We start from the raw sequence: 17,700 nt of genomic DNA on the forward strand, positions 1-17,700 counted from the left end.
GATTACAAATGCATTCAGACATAGATTTAAATTTAAGAATGCCAGTCAAAAATTTTGCCATAGCCTCCTGAACCTCCCACTCAGTATCATTCAGTAAATAATGACAGGGTGGCAGAATAGACAGATCTAGGGAGAAGGAAAGCTTGCAAAATAGACCTTTATGGAGACTATGATATATGGAACAATCAGGCAATATATGCTGAATTGAGTCAGGAATTTTTGCTTCACAGGAACAGAGTCTCACATAAAGGGACTTGATGATATCTCCCCTGTAAAACACTGTAGGGAACACACATTTAGTCTAGCCAACGTAAATGCCCTGCAATGACTTGGAATAGTTAAATCTGATAGATAATGGGGCATTTGGTGTGTTAAAAATACAGAATTAAAAATTAAAACTCACAGCAGATGTCAGCCAAAGAATTCATAACACATTCTGCCGCGTTGCTGCCCCACTGTGAGGCCTCGAATGCCCTCCTAAAAAGCTCAGCATCTTCTGAAAGCCATCAACATGAAGGCCTTTTTGACGTGTTCAGGGAGGGTTCTCCAAAAACACAAAAGCAACTGAAAATGCTCACCACTGAGCTGCAGTTGATCACACCCAACTACAAGAGGAGACTGAGAGAAACCAACAGTGCAATGACTTTCAGATTCTGGGAGTTTGCACTGGCGGCCATTACGCCGGAAGCATTTTTGTTGCTTGAAGAAAGCAACCTAACTTACAAGCTGAATATATCCAGTCGTGGCTTGGACCCAGAAAGTCAGACATGTTCAAGGCATATCAGTTCCACAGTTGTCACAGTAAAAGTACAACCAAAACCCTAGGACAACGTTTCAGGAGGAGACAAACATGCTTCCTCTTCTTCTAATATGTTCTCCCGTGCCCTGGACAGGGACATGATGTACCTGATTGTCATCAGTGCTATTCTGACAAAGATACGCAACACAAGGAAGGCAAATGGGGTGATTATCTGCATGAGATGAAAGATGGTGGCACTCAATTCACTGAGGACACAAGTAAGGAAGAAGGCAAACAGGCTGACACAAGGATAGAGAGCAAGCTTGGCAAACATAAAGGCATGTTCTTTCCCGCCATACCTAGCGTAAGGGTGCAACGTCTCTCTTTCGTAGAACAGAGCGGCAGTCCATATACCAAACTGGAAGATGCTGCCAAAAAAAATGGTAGCGCAGCTGACCTGGATGGCTTCTATTTCATTGTGGGACTTCATGGCGAACTTACTGGTCAGCTGGTAAGCAAGAGGGAGCCCTCCGATGAAAGCCAAGGAGAGGTTATTAAGGAGGCCCATCAGACGAGTTGCCTTCGTCACGTGAAGGAACAGCGAATGGTGGACGAACCAGAGAAGCCCAATGGTTACGAACGAGCCGAAGTAGGCAAGGAAATTTGGACCGTATTTGCTCAAAGCGTTGATGAGATGTCCGTGATATTTATCTCGAACTTCTTTAGGATCAGGTACATTATCTTCACTGTTGGGGGGTGAGAATAGCATTACATTGCATAGACAGGCATCAAGCTAGATCTTTATCACTTTGAATTTTTACATTACACTTTAATTTTTATAAATATACGCTAAGCAATTTTAAAATTCTGCCTCCAGCAGTATACAGTGCAGTTCTAAACAGGCATAGCCGTCTAAGCCTTTTGATGTCAACGGACTCAGAAGGGCGTATAACTCTTGCAATTTATATTTATGTGCCAAAAACAACAACCCTAAAACCGAAAGCTAGGTAATACCATTCTTTTTCAACCAACCAAAATATCAGGACACAGTGTGCTCTGCAAAACTCTATCAGAAAAGTGAAAGTAGGCAAAAAATGACATTACATGCTATACTATTATGGCCTCTGGCCTTCTCCTTGTGCGCAATGCATTGGAGGCTAAGTTCAGTCCTAAATGAAGTTACACCCAGGGCTTTTTTTGTAGCAGGAACTCCTTTGCATATTAGCTAATCTTCCAAAAGCTTACAATAGGCCCTGTAAGAAGAGCCTGTACGCTCTTGGAAGATTGACTACATCAAGGAGGGTAATATGCAAATGAGTTCCCGCTACCAAAAAAGCCCTAGTTATACCCATCTACAGCCGCGGAAGTCAAAAGGCTCAGAAGGGTAGCACTGCTTAGGGCTGCCTCGTATGTTAGATAATTCTGGACACAGAATTTAAAATTGCTTAGCAGGTACTATACATGGTCCTGGCTATGAATGACAAACATGAAGCAAAGGTGGAAATAACTTTTGAGTGCACTAGGCAAAGAGATTCCCCACAGGGATAGACTAGTACAGTTCTCATCCATGCTTCAGAGGGAAGAAACTGATTTCTAGATATTAAAACACACACAAAAGCAATATTTTCCCCATATGAAGGAACAGTTAAGAGCAACAGCAGATTTAAGTTTCTCGAGCCTGCTGAAGACTTACCAGATATCCAGAATTAACAGGGTTGCTACAATAGCATAGACTCCATCTGTGAAGGCTTCTACTCTTTCCTTGCTCAGAGGTTCATTGAGATAAAAAGTAAACAACTCCGAAGGCAGTTCCTCTTCCTGACCTGCAAGCCACAACAGTATAGTTAAACAAACCTGCACAGGCAAGAAAACTGCTCTGGAAGTTTAAAAGGAGGAAAACACCATTTTAGTCTATTTGCAGATCTTTTGGTTTGTACACTCTGGATCTCCGCTGCGACAGCTTCGCTCACCAGAGCAAAACCTTCTGAAGGTGCCCTCCTGCAAATGGGTTAAAATCAGCAACTGCTCATGCAAGTGCATTCTCTGTGGGGGGTTTTGTGCCTTTTGGCTCCTGAATCCGGAGTGGGCAGCTGCCCACTTTATTTTTAGGAGACACAGTTAAGTCAGGGCCCTGTCTGGATGTCATGCCTTTGCTCACATCCTGGACTAGACCCAAATCCCATCCCCGCCCACAACCAGCAAGCTGCTGCATCAATTGCTGCACCTTCCAACTGCAAGGGAGCCCTGTCTGGTTTCCTGGATCTGTCAGAGAGGATTAGAACAACCGCTCCAATAATGTCCTTTCAAGGCCAGTCACTGTTGCTTCAGAACTGCCTTTCGGGCTGAAAATCTTAATAAGCACTAATAAAGTTCAGGTGTTGGTGAAGGGAGGGGGCAGTAGCTGGATGGACAGGGATTTAATGGAAGGGACGCCAACATACTGGGGAGGAAGAGCTCACTGCCAAAAGAGAGGAACAGAGAGAGGGAGAGGCGTGAGTAGTGATCAACAGGGGCCAAGGTGTTACTAATCTCCCTGTGGCCACAGTATGAGGTATGGCATCCAGACTTGGAGCTGACTCCCCCACCCTCCACTGCTCCTGAACCCAGAAGCTTGGACAAGTCCTTATGCCAGCATGAAAGGAGGGAAAAGAACTACTCATTTACTCTGGATTTGCATTCCATTTCAAGCTTTGAAGTACAACTGGTTACTTCTGTACAAAACTGTTGGAAGGGAGATGTATGTCTCCCGCATATCGTCCTCATACTCACCAGTGGTCTTTCTTGTAAACCATTTGGTTAGGTGCCGGATATGTGGGTAGAATATAATGAGACCCAGGAACACATAAGACTGCAAGGAAATACAAGCACATTAATGCACAGTAAGAGCTTTGTGACATTCTGTTCATAGTATATAACAGGATTAATATTATGTTCTGTTAATGATATACTCTGTCATAAAAACTAAGAAGTCCAGCAAACTAAGACCCACTGATTCATTCAACAAAAGTGGCTGTCGGAGAAAGGACTGTGTTCCAGCATGAAATAAAGATAATTAAATATCCCCTTGGAACAGCCCTTGGAGGAGGGAAAGGACAACAATACATAGATAAGTAGATGAAGTCAATAGGTATTATATGTGGATCAGTAGAGACTGGCTTTCTTGAGGAAAGATTCAGCAGGGTGACTTAGTGTTTCAAGGTAAGTGCCAGCCCCTTTAGTTGCACACAGTTTGGGAATCCCAATCAGGGCTTTTCTTGTAGCAGGAACTCCTTTGCATATCAGGCCACGCCCCCCCCCCCCCCCGATGTAGCCAATCCTCCAAGAGCTTACAGTAGGCCTTGTAATAAGAGCCCTGTAAGCTCATGGCTAATTGGCAACATAAGAGGGGTGTTGGCGTATATGCAGAGGAGTTCCTGCCACAAAAAAATAGCCCTGATTCCAATATAACTCACCATTGGGATGAAGAAGAATGAGAAGATGGCAGCACAAAAGCTAAGCGTTGGTCCTTGTACTATAATCTTCAAAATATGATACTTATAAAATGCTTGGTTTTCAGACACTTGGATCTGGTGATTAAGTAGATATGGGTGGTGGAATCCATACATGACAATGACTGCCTGCAGAGCGAAAACAAGAATGTATCAGTACAGTACAGTACAGGTTATCCCAACGAAACAGTACATCCTCCCTGCTCCATCCAGGAGGCAATTATAAAATGTAGATAAGCTGGAGCCTGCTGCAGCAAACATGGAGAAGCAGACCTGTAAAGCACTGAACTATATGTGCCAAAAGTCATTTCCACTGCTATTTTTCCATGAGGATGCAGGGATCATTAAGCTGCATCTGTGTCTGGGCAGATATTAGATTTGAATTTTTCATATCGATTCCTCACTAGCAGTTGCTCCGTCTCCAGGCTTCTGCTCTCCCTGGCTCAAGTGATCAATGCCTTACCAGTTGCTTTGCAGGTACATTTTGATCCATGGCTCCCTACAATTTCCCTCGTGGCTTCCTGCTCTTGTTTTTTTGGAGATCTGGAAGCTGCCTGAGCCAGGAAAAGCAGAAACCTGGGGATCATTTTTGTGATCTCACTGGGGCAAAGTGAATCACTTTACTCACAGGAGTTGCTGAATGTAACAATCTTCTGTATTTCAACCAACTTCTTCAAATTAACAGGAAAATGAAAGGAGAGCAGCCTAGGAGATGGAATTTTCTTCCATTCCACAATCAACTGCTAGTGAGGAATCAGTATCAGACATGACTGAGAGATATCAGATTTGAGATTCTCAGACACAACTAAAAGATCAGGATTGCGTACTCTCCCCCTCCCACTATACAACTGTAGTCATAACAGAACTGCAGGTACAGTGATTAAAACCATAACCCATGTTAATTAGGTCTTCTAACTGTGTGTGTTCTATCTTTTTGGGGTTCTTATAATCCCAAAAGGTAATGGCCATGCCAGCTGGAAAAAACAGATTCCAAAGTTTAATTGGTATGTATTGAACTACAGCACATGATGAAACCTAAAAGACTACAAATTATACATTCAAAAACAGAGTTTGTTTATACCCCCTTTTTCTCACCACTGAGAGGAGAATGACACAGATGGCATTTTGGTTCCCCTCACAGGGAAGAAAGGTGGTGTGTAAATGAAATAAACAATTAAATTCTGAAGTGAAAAACAACTCTACCTGGACAAAGCCGATTATAACAGCACAGCTACTAAACAGGAAAATGCCAAATGGAACATCTGGAAAGGAGGCCATTAAGGAAAACTGCAAGGGAAAGGATAAGTCCAGTTACAGTCTTCATAAGCCACTGATTTGCACTTTGCATTTTAAAAAGTTATACTTTGTATCCCACCCCCCCTTTGTTTTCAGTTACCAAGAAATAATCTAAACTTTCCAGTAACAGTAACACTGTCTGAAACAGACAGTAAATGCTCTGAAATCTGAAGTATATTACATTAACTTGAAGAGAAAATGTATTTCTAACAAATGTTGAATGTCTTATGATCCTTTAATAAGCAAAGCAAATGCCTGAGTACAGCATTCTGCAAGAGACCAAAGGAATTAGTAATCTGTTTTATGAAACAGCCTTTTATGCTGAAAAGCTATTACAAGTCATTAGTACAATACCATTTGAAAATTTACAAAAACATCCTTATATTGTCTGGCAGAGCACAATGCCAATTAAGAACCAAAAGATTAACAAAATTAGAATATAAGGTCCCAATAGCTTAATTTAAGACATAAATATTACCAAACACACACACACACACTTATTACAAATTAGATAAAATCAAATGTAGGCCAAAAACAGTAGCCTCAAATCAGAATAAAATATACAGTTGTCTCAAACAGACCATTTGTGACCCTGACCAAATGTGTTTCAGCCAACTGGCCTTCTTTAATGGTCAAACAATGTTGTTACACAATGGCTCCAGGCATTACAATAATAAGACAGTTATTTATTTAAATTGGACCAAGTTGAAATTGTTTTATAATTGATGCAGGCAGCGATGTAGTTGAAAGGCCTCTTTTTAAATAGCCTGCTGCCCTGGTATGATACACGTGTTTTGAATCATGATTCAGTTGTGTACCTTCCTTTCCTGGTCCAAAACTTTTTAAAGATGCGGTCTGGAGCCAATGGTATATAATGAAATATGAGCACTATGTCAAGCTTGAACAAGACATAGCTGATGACTTTGTAAAGCAAACGCAAGTGGCTAAAATAATTTAATTAAAGTTAAACTATTTAATCAAGTTGCAATAGTTAAAATCCTCCCCCCCCCCCGCAAATAAAAGACTTTTGATAATAACAATCCCTGATTTGTACAGTTTAGGACCTAATCCACAACGCCTTTGAATTATGCTGCCGTGCTGAAACTTTGGTGTTTTCCATACAGAAACAGGACTTTGTTGTTTCCTGTTGCTGCTGCAACTGCTAATACAGCACAGTGGCAGGGGGGCTTCCACATATCGGGGGTTCCTCACAGTTTCCCTGCCTCAGTTCCCCCTCCCCACACCAGCAGCACTTTTACAGTTGAAACCCTCAAACAACAACACGGTCAAGGAATATCATTATACTGAAAATAATAATAATAATATGATAACATGTCTGAATTTCCAGCTTTTATTTTTTTAAAAGTAAGTCTCTATCCCCTTTTATTGGTGATATGTATCTTTCCTGTTATATCTCCACAACAAAAGAGGCTAGAGAATTTTTTTTAAATGAAAGCTGGGAATTCAAAGGACCTTTTACGTATATCGTTATAACACTGTATCAACACAATGATATTCAGTTACCATTTTTTTTTTAAAAAAACAACCTTCCAGTAATGGAGTGGGATGACAACTATAGAAAAATGCCTGCCATGTGGGCAGCACTGGGAGAAACCTGTGATAAAAAAGCAGAATCCTTGCTTACCGTGTATGGCAAAAAGGTAATCAGCATCATGCAGGCCTAGGAGAAGGAAAAAGGGATTCAGCACTCCTCAGGCATATTACTATATATTATTTATTTATGTACTTCATTTATACCATTTTTCTCCCCAGTAGCATACATTATTCTCTTTTCCTCAATTTCATACTCATAGAAACCTTGTGAGGTAGGTTAGCAAGCTTCCATGGTAGAACTGGGATTCAGAGCTGGGTCTCTGTCTGACTGTCTGTCTGTCCACAGACTGACTAAACTCTCTGACTATGTGGCATCTTTGGAATTTTGAGAGGGTGTAGTGAACAGAACTCCAAAATGGCTGCCCCAGGAGCTGAAGCCAAATACCAAAATGGCTGACACAGGAGGCAGAGTGAAATGCAACACCTCCCTCCTTGCTTTGATGCTGCAATAAATCCTTCCATTTGAATGAGGGCAGCCATGCTTTACAAGAATCCAAACGCTTCTGGAAAAGCTTGACAGGCACCAAGAGAAGTACTGGGAGGTGCCATGGTGCCCATGGGCACTATTCTGGACCTTCAAATCTTGTATTTGTGGTGCCAAAACTGGCCCCATGTAAGAAGGAATCTCAAAGAAACTATACTGTAGCAAATGATGAAAAGAGTAAGAGACCAGTAGCCCCTTAAAGACTAACAAAAGAAGTACTTTTCTCCCTTTCTCACAATACAAGAACTCGTGGGCATTCGATGAAATTGCTGAGCAGACAGGTTAAAACGGATAAAAGGAAGTACTTCTTCACTCAAAGGGTGATTAACATGTGGAATTCACTGCCACAGGAGGTGGTGGCGTCCACAAGCATAGCCACCTTCAAGAAGGGGTTAGATAAAAATATGGAGCAGAGGTCCATCAGTGGCTATTAGCCACAGTGTGTGTGTGTATGTATATATATATATATATATATATTTGGCCGCTGTGTGACACAGAATGTTGGACTGGATGGGCCATTGGCCTGATCTAACATGGCTTCTCTTATGTTCTTATGTTCTTAACAACATCTGTAATAGGGTATGAGCTTTCATGAGTGACTGCTCTCTTCTTCAGCAGTGACTCACAAAAGCTCCTACCCTACCACAAATTTTGTTAGTTTTTAAGGTGCTACTGGACTCTTACTCTTTTCTACTGCTACAGACAAACATTTGGATCTTTCTTTGCAGGTGATGAAGACTCTCTTGGCTAGTTCAGACCCTTCCCAGATCCAAGCAGAATAGCACTGAATCACAATGGCAGTCCACAGGGCTTTTTTGTAGAAAAAGCCCAGCAGGAACTCATTTGCATATTAGGCCATACACTTCTGACACTAAGCCAGCTGGAACTGCATTCCTGGGCGTTTCTTCTCATAAAAAGCCAGTCTAGAGAAAAGCTACTGCAGTTGTTCACAGTCCTAAGCAGAAGGACTCTTTCTTAAATGCTGTTTATGTCAATTGGTCTTCTGGTTACTCATGTACAGGATTGTATCCTCAGACCATTTTCCCATTACTGGCATTAGACTACAACAGCTACAGTCTAATTCAGTGAAAAGCACTCATATTCAAGCCTCACTAAAATGAATGCCAGTTTTGCAAGAGTAGTGTTCTTGTGCAGCCTCCTTTTCAGTTCATTATGGTGAAAAGGAAAACTATCTGCAAGACTGAGCTTTCGTATGTGCTGAGCACTGGATCAGTTACGGCATTCAATTTCTTAATTTGCATTTGTTTGTATCATTTACATTTTAAGATGAATAAATGATGGAACACAAACTAACATACTCCCCATCCAACAGCAAACGTTTGGTGACTGAGACCACAACAGAAGAGTAGCAGCACTGTGGAAATCTACAGTAAGATGGTTTGTAAATAATTACATGCTTAAAAATTCTGTTCCAATGTTTTGAGCGCTATCGTTGAAAAACAGCTGAGCATCCAAAATTATTAGTAAAAGGATTAATGGTGATATTTGAATCTGGGAACTTTTTGTGACATTTAGTTAAACCACTAGTTTAATGTTATTTAATAGTTTGGGTCTGGGATACCTAAAGGACAATCTCCTCTTATATAATCCAGTGAGCCAATTAAGACCTGCCTATCAAGACTTGCTCTCTATGTCAATGTCTTCAAAGACAAGGAGGATAGTGAGGAGAAACAGGGTGGCACCTCACCTTGGAACACATTCTCCCCTTGATGCCTGCTTGGTGCCCACTTTACCGTCTTTTAGGCACCAGGCCAAAAACATATCTTTTTACTTAGGCTTTTAATTAGGGGCCTTTCCAGTTTTTCAAATGTTCTGCTTCTGGCCTGAGTCTCATTTTATGGGTAGCTTTTTGACGTTTATGTCCCTGGGTTTGTTTTAGCTGCGGTTTCCTACTGATATGTTATTATTTTGATTATAATCTGCTTCAAGTGGACTCTGAAGCAGTGACATAGAAATCTCCTTAAAAAATAATAAAAAAAATATTTTAACAACAGTCACAGGTTAAGACTCACCAAATTTAGAAGCGCAAGAACATCATCAATGAGTTCAATCACCTGGAAAAGTCTGCAAAGAGAAAAAGAGAAAGCCATTGATATTCCTCTGTGATGAAGGAAACGCAGAAATATTAACTGACAGACATGCCTTCCAAAAGTGAAGGCTTTAAGACCCATAGCGTTCAAATGGCTATACAGAGTCTAGTTCTGCTCTCAGCACATTCATCTGCTCTTAGAAGATTCATTCATCTTTTTATGCAGTGCCATGGAAGTGCAACAGGATATGCAAATAACCAGGGATTTTTTTTTGTAGCAGGAACTCCTTTGCGTATTAGGCCACACACTCCTGATGTAGCCAATTCTCCAAGAGGTTACAGTAGGCCCTGTGAGAAGAGCCCTGTAAGCTCTAGGAAGACTGGCTAAATCAGGGGCATGTGTCCTAATATGCAAAGGAGTTCCTGCTAAAAAAAAAAAAGTCCTGCAAATAGCCACTGACATTCAGAAGCTCCCTTTTCCAAAATGCCACTGCTGAGAGCCAGGAGACACAGGCCAATATCACCCTTACATGCTGACAAATCCACTCGCTGGCCTTCCAAAGATCCCTGCCAATATCCCCTCTGGCAAACTATCACTTGACCCATTGCTGGGACAATGTAGGTGAGACCAAGAGGTGGCAGGGAAGGCCAGAAGAGGCCTGGCCTGCCTAGCTGAAGGCAGCAGCTGCTCTAAGACAGGCTGGGGCACCAGGATGGCAGTGGTGGTATGACAGCCCCAGCAGTAGTGGTGGTGCACCACTTCCAGAAGACTCTACTCCATGCAAATCAGCCACCAAGCACACTGGCAGGGGTAGATGTTTATCTAGTAGAGGTTTTGGCTGGCGGGAAGGTTGACAGCAAGTGGCTCTGGGTAGCCCTGAGTAAACCCTGCTGGGGGAAGGCAAAGCAGGGGCTCAGAGAGGAGCACTGCTTAAAGCACAGAGAGTTGGAGCTGAGTGTGGCTAGAGCCCAGGGATTTAAAAAAAAAAGATGTTGAGGGAAGAAAGGTGAGAGACAGAGGATGGCAAGCTGGTAGGGAGGAGAAGGAAGAGAAGAAGATGAGGAGTTGGAGTTATACCTTGCCCTTCACTTGGAATCTCAGAGTGGTTTACAATCTTCTTCCCTTCCTTTTCCCACAACAGATGCCCTGTGAGGTAGGCAGGGCTGAGAGAGCTCTTTCAAGAACTGCTCTTGAGATAACAGCTCTGAGAGAACTTGTGACTGGCCCAAGGTAGCTGGCTTCATGGGTAGGAAGGAGGAATCAAACCCGGTTCTTCTAACCGCTACACCAAGCTGAGGAAACAGAGGCAGGAGAGGAAGGAGAACCAGGAGGCGCTGTGGCCCTATGAAGACTGGGCCCAACAGGCTAGGCTAGGCTGCAATCTCACAAAGCTTTATGCACACAAGGGGAAAACAAGAGAATCACGCACACAGCTGGAGGTGCCTTTGAAGATGTCATTTCAGCCACTCACATGGCTGAATAGGCAAACCACAAATCCATTTAAAATTGGCTTGTCTATTCAGCTGTGCTTGCTGCTGCAGAGAACTGCAGTGATGCTTTGTAAGCGTGGCAATGACGGGCGACACACTTCCCATTACAGTGTCAGCTTAATGAACAATTTCCTAGTCCATCTGCCAGGACAGACTGGCCTAGCCACAGTGCAATTCCGCTGCAGTTTTTGATGACTGACACTCCATTCAGGCTGGGCCATGAGCTGGTAAAACTCTTCACAGGTTAGGAATCAAGAAGAAATTGGATTGGCAGCAGATGGGGCAGTGAGGAAAGCATCGCACTTAGAAAACCCAGATTCAAACCCCTTCTCTACCATAAAACTCAATGTGTGAACCAATCATTCTCTCTCAGCCTACTCTACCTCACAGGGTTGGTATGACGATAACAAGGAGAATGAGAGAGCCATGTATGCTATCCTGAGTTCCTTGGAGAGAGGGCAGGAGAAAAAATGTGTAAGAGAGATAGATTCAGGACAAACAGAAAGAAGGACTTCTCCACACAGTGAATTCACTGCCACAAGATGACATTATGGCCACCAGCTCAGAGAGCTATGAAAAGGGGATTAGACCCCGAGGACAGGCTTACCCCTAGTTCTAGCTAGGATGTCTAAATAGTACCTTCAGGATGAGGGGCAACATAACATTGAAGAGTACTTCTTTGGTTATAAACAATAATGCTGCTTAGATGCACTGCCTGTGGACTCCCCCAAGACATCTTGCTGGCCTCTGTGGGAAATAGAATCTTGAACTACAAGGACCTTTGGTCTAATCCTGCAATTCTCATAATCATTTGTGTTTGACTTGCAAACCATTTTATGATTCAAGCAGGACTTTTTTGTATCAGGAACTCCTTTCTCTATTAGGTCACACACCCCTGATGTAGCCAATCCTCCTGGAGCTTATAGTAAGCCCTGTACTAAGAGCCCTCTAAGCTCTTGGAGGATTGGCTACATTGGGGTGTGTGTGGCCTAATATGCAAATAAATTCTTGCTACAAAAAAAGCCCTGGATGCAGATGTAGATAAAATGCTGGTTAGCAGGTCCTGAATTCAGCAGGAGCTCAAAGGAGTGCAGCTCTTGAACCTTTCTGACAGTTCCCCTCTTCCTTCCCACCTTGTCCATTGAATAGTAGGTGCAGCTGCATAACAATCCCTGGATGAGCTCTACAAAACGACCCCTGCTGGTTAGTGGTTAGGAAGGAAGGAAGCAGGAAAAAGTAAGGATATGGGAATAGCCAGGAGGAGGGAAAGTGGAAATGGTGTGGGGAAGGGGATACAGTGAAAAATGAAGTGCCCTTGCAAGTCATTGCAGGTTCCCCACTGTGCTGCTGGGCCGGAACTAGTAGCCCACGCCATGCAATTGAGCCATAATTCTCTCAAGCAGAGGCTGCCAGGGTGAGGGAAGGAGGGAAAGCTGAAGACAACGGGACAGCTAAAGGTAGGTCAGCTGATTGGTGAGAATGAGAGAAGGAAACAGAAAAAGGGGAGATCCTAAGGGGGAAGGGAAAGAGGAAATAGTGGGGGAGGGGAAAATGAAATGCTCCCTGCAAGTCCTTGTGGATCCCTTGCTTGTGCTTTTCTAATTGCATACCTGACATGAGCTGCCCAGGCCACTGTTACTATTAAAAATGTCATCAGATAAACAGCAATTTTGGTGGCTAGCAGCTGCTGAACACTTTCATTGAGTTCCTGAAACAAAGAACAGCCATTGTCAAATAAATGCACATCATTTATCACAACTGAAACATCACATTGTTCAACTCCTTTTCAGCACAAAGCAAACATACCCTGCAAAACCACTTGCATAAATGGGAAACTTTCATACTAAATATATCCTCCATCAATAAATTCATCCCTCAGCTTTCCCCAAACATATAAACTAGGCTAATTCACAAAGCTCCCACAAAAGATATGTAAAAATAAACTTAGTAGTCTTTAAAACACTATGGAACTCCTTTGTGTTCAAGCCTTATATCTGAACCACAGCCTTCATCTTCAGGGCTGTAGGTAAAACACTAGAACAACCTCGGCAAAATGTTGAATTCTTCACTTAATCCCACCTCTCTGCTGTGCATCACCGAATGTACAAATGGTACATCTTCTGGGGAACTTTCCAAAACGTATATTCCATTTCCAAAACATGAAGTCATCTTGAGGCCGTTTAAGCCATAAATATGATGGTCTAGTTTTTTCTGTTACCAAACTGCTCCAGGGATCTTATCTAATAGCTTGGAAGTCTGCAGTGTGTGGGGAAATGAACATGTGCTATAGTTTGGAATTCATTCTGCAGTGCGTGGGGCAATGAACACATGATGCTACCTGTTAATTTCCAGTTGTATCTTTTGTGATGAACAAAGTAGTGATGAACAGTGTCTTCAGAAGAAGAGGAAATACAATGTGATGCCAATCAGTTCAGCCAGTGAGGGCCAGTCAGCAGGCTAAATAACCTGATGCCTACCTCTCCCAAATACATGGTGAAAGCATGTCCTGAGGCCACTTTCCAAGAGAAGAGGAGGGGCAGAAATGTGTGTGTGGCGGGAAATAAGGCCAGGGAAGTATTGTGTCTTGTGGATTGTTGGCTTAAGTCATCCTTAGCTTAACAATAAACTGATCTTAAACTTGAACTAAGCAGCCTGATAGCCCAGCCTAACCTGATATCATCAGAGCTTGGAAACTAAGCAGGGCTGGCCATGGTTAATACTTGGGTAAGAGACCACAAATAGTTGGGTTGGTGTGCAGAGGAAGGCAAGAGCAAACCACCTCTGCTCATCTCTCACCTTGCAAGCCTGGTAGTCCAGGGCTGTCATGAGTCAGCTGAGTTAGTAAAAAACTGGACTTGTAATTGTTAGTGCTATGACATGCCCGTCACTGCAAGTACTGGAACAACATATTGCAATTTCAGTGTACACGTTATTAAACTGAGTACATAAACAACATAAAATGCACAGTACCTGATCAGGATGGATTTTTGTATGAGCCACTGGCAAAATCTGCAAGAGAAGAGTCATACAACTAAAATGATACACACTGTTTCTTTTGCATAGGAGACTTAGGTTTTGGGGGGAAATAGCTGTGTTTCTGTATGCAAGGCAATAGGAAAAAAAGTGCAAAGACACAGAGGTACTTCAGAAAATATTTAATTGAAGCAACTGGGTTTTAAGAACCTAGCACAAAAATTAACCTTCAGCTTTTACCTCCTTGAAATTACCATCCTAGAGATCTTCAAAACGGTGCTGTAACAACCTACATTTCTAGTACGGCTAGTTTCCCACCTACCAGCTGCCCAATCCATCCCCCAGCCCACGCTTATGTTGACTTTCGCATTCTCCGCTGTCTATCCAAAACTCTGAACATAGTTAAATAAACCCCCAACAGCAAAGACCCAACAGCAAAGCGCATTAACCTAAAACAGTGAAGATCAACCACAACAGTGGGAAGAAGAAAAAGGCGGTTTCAGGCAAGCAAAAGACATCTGAAAGGTTTTTAAGGATGCATACACAAATCCATAATGCTATTTTTAATATGCTTTAGCCACCCTGCCCTAATTTATAACCAGCTGAAGAGTGGCAGCAAATTGTTTTCAAAACTTTCAATGTCTTCTTTAGTATTAATAATTGCCGCTATGAATAGAACCAGAATACCGTTTCACGAATAAAATGCTAGATTTGAACCAATAAGGTTCAAGTACCCATTCACTGGATGACCTAACTTGCCGAACTAAGGTCAGTTATCATCTTGCAGCCTAATCTACTTTCCAGGACTGTTACACGGATGCAATGCCATAATCTCCACACATGTCGCACTACAAGGCTGGGATACGAAACAGATTGAAAAAGCACAGTGTTTTGGCAGTGTATTGTATGCAAAAGTAACACACCTATGTCCCAAATTGCAGGGCTTTTTTTCCTGGAAAAAAAGGTGCCAGAACTCTCAAGAGGGAAATGAAGGGACACATATGTCCCCCTCATTAACTTTTAAACATTTTTTTTTAGAATTTTGTTTCCACTGAGGTTCTGGAACTCCATTCCACTACATCCCCCCAGAAAAAAACACCCTGCCAAAGAGTTTAAAAACAAAGCTACAGTCAAAGGCTGTGTATACTGCGATACTGAAAGGAGTAAAGGAAATTACATTTATGGATGAAGCAGGAATCCTAATTTGCTTTAGGTAGTGTAAATGCAGCACCAAGATTAATGAATATAAAGGTGAACAGAACAATGCTATCATGTGCAGTGACATAAGAAGCAAAGCTATGGCTGGTACCAAGTCTGGGGAACTGGTAACTTAATGTTCTTATCCTGCCATATGATGATTAATTTCTTCAGAGGGGAAGGTCTGGGGCTATATCTTTCAGCCTAAAAGTCGTCAAGTTCAGTGGCCAGGATAAGATTGCTGGTGTCAAGCCTGTTGCATTAAAAATAAACAGAAATCCAGCAGCACCTAAAAAGATTATTGCTTTATTCTAGTTCATGCTTTCATGGTCTAGAGCCCTTCATCTGAAGAAGCAAATTCCAGCACGTGAAAGTTTATGCTGGAATGTTGCCAGTGCCACCAAACTGCTGTTTGTTTCTGTTCTGCAAACTTCAGTGCAATCTGAAAAAAGGGACTACAGTTTACTAAAATTCAAACTGGAATCAAGTATTATTAGCCCTTAAGGCACTGCTGGCCTTCTGTTTTACTGCAGCTATAGGCACTTACTGGCATAGAAAAGGCACTCTGTATATGCCCAGAAAGTAGGGTTGCCTGCTCCCACTGGCAGGAATCAAGGGTAGGAAACCAGATCACAGTTAAAAATTTCCTGGAGATTTGGGGATAGAGCCTGGGGAGGACCTTGGACAGGGACCTCAAGGGGTACACACTGTCCACCCTCCAAAGCATCCATTTTCTCCAGGGTAACTGATCTCTGTCAGCTGGGTATCAATTGTAATTCCAGGGAATCCCCAGGTCTCACCTGGAGGCTGGCATCCCTATCAGAAAGGAATTATTGCTGTGGCATATCTTTCTGACATTTTTGTTAAGGGATCTAGTCATCCCTTGCTTGGTCCAGGAAGGTTACGAAAGGGGGCAGAAGCCTGGCAGTGCATAACAGAAAAAGACGATCGAGAGTTGCCAGGTCCTCCCTGGCTACCAACAAGGGATGTTGGGGGGAAGGTAGGTTGCCAGATGCAGGCTGGGAAACTCCTTGGGCTGGCGATTTGGAGATGGCGCCTGAGGAAGATACGGACCTCAGTGAGGTACAATACAATGCCACAGAGTCCACCCTCCAGAGCATTCATTTTCTAATGAATAATCAATTTTCTAATGAGTAATATTTGGGAGGGACAGTGGCTCGGTGGTGGAACGCATCTGCTTGGTAAGCAGAAGGTCCCAGGTTCATTCCCTGGCATCTCCAACTGAAAAGGGTCCTGGCAAACAGGCGTGAAAAATCTAAGCTTGAAACCCTGGAGAGCCACTGCCTGTCTGGGTAGACAATACTGACTTTGATGGACCGAGGGTCTGATTCAGTATAAGGTAGCTTCATACGTTCATATATCTCTGTACTCTGGAGATGAGCTGTTATTCCGGGGGATCCCCAGGGAGGCTGGCATCCCTACTAGTTTCCCCTCACTTGAGGGGGGGGGGCGACCCAACTGCGCTACGCGCAAAACGTCACGCTTCCCACCCACCCCCCGGCTTGTGGTGTTGCAAAACCAGTTGAATGCCTGCCTGTCTGTCCTGCTGCCGCTGCTGCAGGGACCGAGTGCCGCCCCTCAAGCGAGGAAGGGGGCAACCCCACTCACCATGACGGTGGCGATGATGGAAAGCAGCGCGTCGCTATAGGCCAGGAGCCGCTGCGAGGCCTGAGTGCCGCCGCCCAGCTCGCCCAGGGCTCTGCCGGGGCCAAGGAGCAGCGACGGCGGCGACGGGCCAGCCGCGGCCTCGCCGGCTTCGGCCATCTTCTGACAGGCATGAGCAGAAAGACGCCGCCCCGCGCCTACCCGGAGAAGTGGAGGAGGAGGAGGAGGAGGAGGAAAAAGAGTGGCTGCGCAATCCTCACCCAGCCAGCTCCGCCTTCGCGGGAGCCAGCCTGGCTGCTTCTCTTTTGGGAAACCAGCTGGGCTCAAGAGGGAAGGAGCTGCAGCGGACCCCGGATTCTAAACAAAGGCTGTGCAATGCAATATGCCTTGTGTAAAGTCCAGACAAAACTGACACAAAAACTGTGTGCAAGCTTAGGAGTTTCCAGGGCTCTTCGCCAGAATGGAAAGTAGGGTTGCTTGCCAGATCCAGGTTGGGAACTTCCTGGAGATTTGGGGATGGAGCCTGAGGAGAACAGGGACCTCAGTGGGGTACAATGCCAACCTTTTTGACACCAGGGGCCGGTTTTGTGGAAGACAGGGAGAAGATGGTTTTGGGATGATATAATTGTGCACTTTATTAGTTTGGTGTGGTTAAGACTCTTATTTGGGAGTCCTGGGTTTGATTCTGCAGACTCTTATCTGGGAGACCTGGGTTTGATTTCCCAGTTGCTGCTGCTGGAAT

At 43.6% G+C, this 17,700-nt stretch overlaps 1 protein-coding gene across 1 annotated transcript; it reads right to left on the reverse strand.

Moving 5' to 3' along the window:
• Positions 1–621: 621 nt before the first annotated feature.
• Positions 622–17,150, reverse strand: TMEM175 (transmembrane protein 175). Its single transcript, XM_060237051.1, has 10 exons — positions 16,962–17,150; positions 14,133–14,171; positions 12,773–12,870; positions 9,655–9,706; positions 7,169–7,204; positions 5,431–5,514; positions 4,192–4,356; positions 3,509–3,587; positions 2,433–2,562; positions 622–1,485 (listed from the first exon to the last, which is right to left on the reverse strand). The coding sequence occupies exons 1-10, from the start codon at positions 17,115–17,117 to the stop codon at positions 822–824; spliced, it is 1,503 nt and encodes a 500-aa protein (XP_060093034.1). The 5' UTR covers positions 17,118–17,150; the 3' UTR covers positions 622–821.
• Positions 17,151–17,700: the final 550 nt, after the last annotated feature.

This window comes from Heteronotia binoei, chromosome 4 (genome assembly GCF_032191835.1).
Source record: "Heteronotia binoei isolate CCM8104 ecotype False Entrance Well chromosome 4, APGP_CSIRO_Hbin_v1, whole genome shotgun sequence".
In the NCBI taxonomy this organism is placed as follows: domain Eukaryota; kingdom Metazoa; phylum Chordata; class Lepidosauria; order Squamata; family Gekkonidae; genus Heteronotia; species Heteronotia binoei.